Raw genomic sequence first — 7,331 nt, forward strand, 5'->3', positions numbered from 1 at the left:
AATAATCCTAATGTTACCTAATTTTCACCGGGCTCAGCGGTTTCCCTCAGTCATTGACTTTAGATATGTTGCAACAGAACAGGCTGACACTGTGATTCCATATTGTATTATTTCATGTCTTTGTGGTTCATTTTCTCATTTCACATATCTCTCACTGTTCCTGGGGGAGATGGATGCTTATTAAGAAAGTTTCTTTTGCTTTGAGCCGGTGCAGGATATTTATAAAACAGGGTTAAGCGTAGGAGGAATCGAGGCAGAGAAGGTCGAGTTGGGGTAAAATTGTTTTATTTTCCATCGGTTTGTGGCAAAGGTCTCATAAAATGTATTTCAAATTTTAATTAAAAAAAAAAAAGATTTAATTACAGTGTAAATACACCTGTTTCAGAGGTTTGTTTGGTGTACAACAAGCATCATGAAGACCAGTGAGCTCAGGAGACGGATCAGGGATGAAGTTGTGGAGAGATTCAAAGCCTGCCTAGGTTGTAAAAAATCCCAAAATGTGGACATCTCACAGAACCCTGTTCAGTCCGTCTGGACAAGCCGCAGAGATCTACAGCCGTGTACTCCATACGTCTGGCCTTTATGTAAGAGTGCCGCCAGAAAGCCACAAGGAGTCTCGAGCAACTTAGGAAACAATTATTGTTTCCTAAAATATTGAACTTTTTTGGCCTACATGCAAAACACTGGTGAAAACCTAACACTCCACCTTGAAAATACCCTCCCTCCAGTAAAACAGCCATACCATGCTTTTCTTCAACAGACAGAGAAGCTGGGTAGATGGATGGCGCTATAGAGAACAGGAGTGGAGGTTCATTTTCCAGCAGGACAACAATCCCAAGCACAGAGTTATACTGGAAAGGTTTACATCAAAACCTTTTCATGGGCTTACTGGTAAGACTTCAAAATTGCTGATAGCAGATGGTCGCCATCCGGTCTGTATAAGCTTCAGCTGTTTTGCATAAAAAAGTGTAGGCAAAATTTCGGGTATACCCCACAAGACCTGCGGTTGCAATATGGTTTTTACAAAGTACAGACTCATAAAGAGGCTGAATACACATGCATTCCACACTTTTCAGATTTTAACAACGCGTCCTTTTCTTCACACCTTTACGTGCTACATCTGAAGTCCCGGTTAAAGTCTTTGGTTGAAACTTGAAACTTGACATTGCGAGGCGCAATAGAGGACAGAGCCATTTTAAGAAGTCCCGAAATTCTGTTCCGGCTTTTGATTTTGGTGCCCCACTCCAAGTGCCTTCACTTTAAAATCTTTTAATTAGTGTTGGTTCTCCAACACTCCTCGTCGCATTTCTGATTTAAGTTTGAATTGACGCGTCTTGGCTACTTGGAGTGAGCTCTAAAGTCAGCTGGGGTCCTGATCAATCTTAAATCATCTTGCAACCCTGTAAAAAATTAAGCTCTGAGAGATTCTCTCTTTTTTCTTCTTCTTTTTCCCCCAAGAAGCAGACAGATGTTTTACTGCTCCAGAGGTGAGCTCTGATCCACCGCCTCCTTTGTCCCGCTGTCATGTCCTGACATGGTATTAAAGGCAGGAGGCGATTTATGATAAGGCTCTAAGTGCTGCTCTCCTCTCTTGAGCCTCTGCAGCGATGATTTACGGGAAACCGCGCTGATAAACTGAGGCCTGAACGCGGAGGATTGGTTCCGATAGTCAGTTATTCACATGGAGAGTCTCCCGGTGACAGATGGTGGAGCAAATTCAACTTTCAAGCTTTTCAAAGTTTAAAACTTTTAAATTGAAATCAAACGTATTTCTTGTCTTCATACGCTGGCAAATGAATCGGACATAAAGAATCAGATTTGACCCTAATCAGGATGCTCGAGAGTTGTTTTAAACCAACGTGTGCGCATAAGTTAAAGAAGTGTGCGAACTTCTCAGTTGACCGTCTTCATGTGCGCACATCAATTTGCGCCATTAGGATAAGAGAAAACAAATCAAAAATCAGTTAATGCAATATCTAAAAGTTGGAACGTATATTTGCTTCATTCTTTTTTATTTTATTTGGATTGTTGAGCTTAGATGTTTTAAATAAGATTTAAAAAATAAAAAAAGAAACACAAGAAATACAGAAAAATAACGTGAATTGGATAAATGCATTGAAATCAAGATGTAACTTCTTTGAAAAAGTCCAAGCACTCCCAGCCCGTGTGTCTTTTTGAAAATATTTTTTTTATTATTTTGATAAGACACCAACGATATACACGTACAATCAAAGCGCTATAAAAGCCAACATTTAAGAAAAATAACTTGTCCTTAAAAAAGATTGCATCTAAGGTAAGAGCTTTACGTTTTTCTTTATCATTATTATTATTATTTTTTCAACACAAGAGCTGTGAAGATTTGTTGATTAAAACCCGACCCACGACAATTATCACAACTAATAAATTAAAAGCAAAACTTAAAAGACATTTGGCTATACGACATGTAAACTGCCAGAACGATTCACAGGGGGGGAAATCACAACAATAAGTTACATAAAATAATTAGAATAAATAAATAAATATGATGGAAAAATATTGCAACAATCTTCAATAATAATGATAATAATAGGAATAAAATATGTGCCAGCATTCAAAATTAAAACAATCTATGTTGACTTTTTAAGGCAGTTATACAGCAGGATTTGGATGTGTATGCAGGCTATTTAAGACTAGGCTTTTCTGTTTACTAAAGGCATTTGTGGTTCTACTAAACAGGGAAAATTCTTCAGTCACACTTTCCTTTTTCCACCAAGACAAAGTTGACAAAGTTCCGTCATCCACAAACAAGCGTAAAGCTACAGTGGCAGAGCAGTCACGGTCTGTGAATTCAAGACACTTTGATGGGGAGAAAAAAAAAAGATTTCTGAGATTTTTTTTAAGACATTTCTTAGGTCTAGAAGCTATCATTGAGCATGTTCTGTGCTAGAAAAATACCCTTTAACAGTCAAACTAACGCTTTGTATTCATTTTCCCCCTCTTGATAAACTAATTTGAGAAATAAAATCTCAAAATAGGCCTATACGTAATTCAAATATAGACACAAGCATTCAACAGTCACTGATTGGCATGAAAAAGACACCACTTAAACATCAAACAGCCCTGCCTTTCATTGGCCTAAAGTTATGGCAGTGGGCAACTTTTTATGATCATTATTTTATTTTTAATTTTTTTTAACCCAAAGCCGCTTTTTGTTTCTTAATCTTTTTTTTTTTTTATTTCCCCCATCAAAGGCACAGGTTCTGTGTTTTCTTCAGCAGGCGGGGCGCACCGGCATTTGTAGCAGGATCACCTGCCTGTTCTCCGAGGGGTGGCACTTGTTTATGTGCCTGGTGAGCCCCGGTGAGCTGTAGAGGGTGGCGGGGCAGTATTTGCACGGGTAGATCTGGGAGGAGTGCATGAGGCGCAGGTGTTTCTCCTGACCGGCCCTGCTGGTGAAACTCTCCCCGCACACCGGGCACAGCAGGCAGTCCGCCGGGCTCAGATTCAGGGGGCTTTGGTTTGAGGCTTCCTCTGATGATGCTGAGGAAGAGGAGGCGGAGGAGGAAGAGGAGGGGGCGGACACCGGAGCCTGCTCTGCCACTGCTCGGTCGCTGGTTTGAAACCCGTGCTCTTCCAGCACCTTCTTCTGCAGGGCCTGGTGAGCCATGATGTGCTTCCTTAGGTACGCCTGCCGCTTGAACCTCTTCCCGCAGAACTGGCAGTCGTATGAGCCGTCTTCGGAACCCGACTCGGACAACCCGGGGCTCGGGGTGTCTCTGTCACTCGTGTCTTTGGCTTCGTCGGAGACTGACTTGACGCCCAGCGACTGCATTTTGGCCATTTCGGGTTTGGCGCTCTGCGCGGGTGCCCCGGTGCTGGTCCGCGGTTTGTGCCAGCGGCGGTGAGAGGCGAGGTTCGCCGGGCAGCTGAACATCTTGTCACACTCGGGACACCGGTACTCGACACGGACTATGCGGGAGCATTTGTGCTGGGCCAGGGAGAAGGGGTCCGCGTACGCCTCTTTGCACAGCTGACACACAAACTCCCCTAAAGGTTTGGTTCCCCCGGAGTTCTGCGCCCTCGGCTTCATCTCCACCGGCCCCTCTTTGATTTTCAGCCCGAGCACCGGAGACGTGGTCACCTCGTCTTCAAAGTTGAGCTTTCTGATGGCTTTGGGTTTCTTTGAGGCGGCTTTAGGTTTGCGCTCTGCTGCCTCAGCGGCGGGTCGTTTGGTTGCGACGCGGTTGTTTGGTACTGATAGGCTGCTGGTGCTGCTGCTGCTGCTGCTGCTGGTGGAGGTGGTGGTGATGATGGCTGTGCCGCCGCGGCTGCTGTTGCTGGTACCGATTTTCAGGTCCACCGGAGCGTACAGGAGGTGGTCCAGGCCGGAGAGCGAGGCAGCTGCGGGGAATGACTCTGCAGAAACAGGCGATCCCAGATTGAAACTTCGCTCAAAATATCCCCTGTCGTGCTCTTTGCTGATGGGTCGGGTGGGGCTGTAGATGGCTTGGCACACCGCTTCTGGATTGCCGAACTGCTCCGGCTTTTCCAGCCTTGGCACCAGCGCGTCGGCCGCGACGAAATCTGGTGATACCGAGGCGCGGTCGGGGCTGGACGCCACGGACATCGGCGGGGAGGGGTCCGTCTGACTTGGCAAGGCAGCTGGGGTGTGTAGCTCCTGGAGATCATCCTCATCAGATCGAGTCCTGTAGGAAACATGTGCGGATTTCTTGTTTCTTTTCACCAGGAATCCTTTGGGCATCTTGGCGAGTAACAGCGGAAAGGCACTTCGGAGAGGTGGCTGAAGTCTGGAGTATCCAGGTTGGTTAAAAAATATGGCAACACCAGAATTTTTAGGGACTTTTTTCTCCCCTCTATATCGATCCTTCTGTTGCTGAAATGTTTTCGTCTCCAAGGCATAGCTCCACTCTTTTTATGCCGGAATGATGCTATTGTTCTCGCCCCCCCTTGTTGCAGCATCCCCGACCAATGGGATGAAACCAAGATCCCAGTGGATTTTATTGTGGGAGGGCTCTGAGCCTGGGTTCGGTGGATTTCGTTGGAGGATGTGCAGATAGCTCAGCAGATGTACTGGCGGTTTATTACATTAATGCTGCGCGCACAGCACCCCCTCCCCCGACCGAGGCACACGCCGGGACCCTCCTCTTTTTACGGTCTGATGGGCCCCTACACAAATGCACACGTGCCATTGCTTTGTGGCTCTCCTCTGGGGGGCCTCCGAGACGCCAAAGGGAAATGTCCATCATTGCTAGAATCATCACGATTTAGAATTAAGAGAAGATTGATAAAATATCTGTTTCTTTTACAATTCCCTGTGTTGTTGGTGAACTAAGCAACAAAAACATGTTTGAAACGCAGATTCTTAATCGGTCCATCTTTACGCACGAACTTTACGCCCAATCCTTGATCACAACCAAATGTAGCAACTTTAATTTAGCTTTATATTATTTAATAATAAAAACCATATCCAAGGGGAGTCTTTCTTTATTTTGAGGGCACGCGTCTGTCTCGGTAGTTTAACTCGACATATAAATCAGACATCTCGCTGCATACATAAGTAATAAGAAAGCCCTCTGGTCTTTCTGCACAATGGCCACGTCTGCGTGTGCGTGGATATCTTTTTTTTTTTTTATCGTTTCAAAGGCAAATTGACCCCTTAACTGTGAAAAAGGACTCGCAGCCAATCTGGGCCACAGCAAGACGCGTGCTGGGCGGAATCAGCGCTGGAGACAAAGAGGAGGGCAGCAGCAGCCGAGGCTTGTGATGGGACATTCCGCATAGATATTTAGAATCTGGTGTTGCATCTGCTTATTGCCCATATGTATTGCTTACAAGAAGTTTAAGTTTTTAACCTGTAAAATAGGCGAAAAGTTTTCAAACGTGACCAAATTCATGTATTGCTACATGAACTACTTCTACAAGGAATCCCAATCTTGGCGTTTTGAGCATTTGCCCGAGTTTCCATTTATTGCCTAATAATGCAGGCCCATATATGCGATAGTGCGCCACTTGGCAGAGAGCGCATTCTTTCCCCCTCTTTCAGTGAGCAGACCGGGGAGGAATTAATCTCCATCGTCGTTCATTGTTCCCCTCATTTGCATAAAGCTGCAGTATGACCAAGTCAAATAATTACACAATCGAAGCTGAGCCGCAGGCCTGCAGCCCTCCTTTCAATAGGCCTCTGTGTCCCGGAGCCGTCTCTCACCTGCCTGAAAACACACCGTTATGTTAGCTATGTTAAAGTTAAATTATACATGCGACCTACACCCACTAAAGAGTCATATTTAAAAATTAAAACTTGATACATGCATTTAAGGGATACTTTAAGGTGAATATATGTTGAATGCATCAATTTAATGCTGGATATATTTCACATTGCTTCTATTCTGTAAAGTTTGAACATATTTTAATGGTCTTAAATAATTAGTTTTTGCTACATTTAGCTCGTGTATTTTTTTCTAAAATGCAACCTAAACATTTACTCAGCTTCCCCTCCTCTGCTCTGATTCTTGTTGTTCTTCTCCTCTGTGCGTCTATTAGTCGTGGTTTGTTGGGACTACAAGCTTTGATGGCATTTTAACGAGTTCCTCTTTCCCCCGAGATAATTTCTGTGGTGCGCGTGGGCCCGTGTTGCCGGCCTCGCATGCGCGTGTTTGCTCAGTGGCGCGTGCTGCCCCGCGCGGACGGGAAGCATAGGCGCCTAATTAGCATACAGCTGCAGCCGTTTGTTTTCCCTGCATGCATACTCGACCATATCCTCCAAAACCTGACTTGCTTTAAGATTGGTTTAATTTTTTTTTATCTCGTTTCATTCTCACTCTATGTTTTGCGCATGATTAACTGCGTTACCCAGGTGCATTTCAGTAAATTGTTGTTGAAAAGTTGATTTATTTATGTAATTCGATTAAAAAAGTGAAACTGGTATATTAAAATGACAGTGACACATTTACAAACGTTCTTTTTCTATTCCTTTAGAAGATGATTTCCAGTTAATGAAAACCCGGAATTCATTGTCTCAATAAATTAGAATAAAACGTGAAGCCACGTTTAAAACCCGAATTTATACTGCATAAATACCACATTATAGCTAAAAGACTCATGGGAAAGACTGCCGAGATAATGGTGGCCCAACAAACAGGTATTGAAAGCCCCCACAAGGAGGGTCAGCCACAAAAGGTCAGTACCGAAGAAGAGTGTTTGTTTTAAAGTGCGAGCATATTTACTGAAAGTTTAGTGGAAGAAAGATGTGTAGTAGAAAAACATCACCGTGAGCTAGAGAGAACTGTGAAGTAAAGCTAGAAGGGGTGGGGCGGGATGGGGGTTACAAGTAG

The 7,331-nt window shown here is 44.2% G+C and overlaps 1 protein-coding gene across 1 annotated transcript; it reads right to left on the bottom strand.

Moving 5' to 3' along the window:
- Window positions 1-2,169: 2,169 nt before the first annotated feature.
- Window positions 2,170-5,014, bottom strand: insm1b (insulinoma-associated 1b). The gene has a single exon (XM_012862037.3). The coding sequence runs from the start codon at window positions 4,739-4,741 to the stop codon at window positions 3,251-3,253; it is 1,491 nt and encodes a 496-aa protein (XP_012717491.2). The 5' UTR covers window positions 4,742-5,014; the 3' UTR covers window positions 2,170-3,250.
- Between the last annotated feature and the right edge of the window lie 2,317 nt (window positions 5,015-7,331).

The sequence above is a fragment of the Fundulus heteroclitus genome, chromosome 19 (assembly GCF_011125445.2).
Source record: "Fundulus heteroclitus isolate FHET01 chromosome 19, MU-UCD_Fhet_4.1, whole genome shotgun sequence".
NCBI classification, from domain to species: Eukaryota; Metazoa; Chordata; class Actinopteri; order Cyprinodontiformes; family Fundulidae; genus Fundulus; species Fundulus heteroclitus.

Bases quoted from the DNA above. Each gene is read 5' to 3' on its own strand.
- insm1b (XM_012862037.3), bottom strand. From the start codon at position 4,741: ATGCCCAAAGGATTCCTGGTGAAAAGAAACAAGAAATCCGCACATGTT.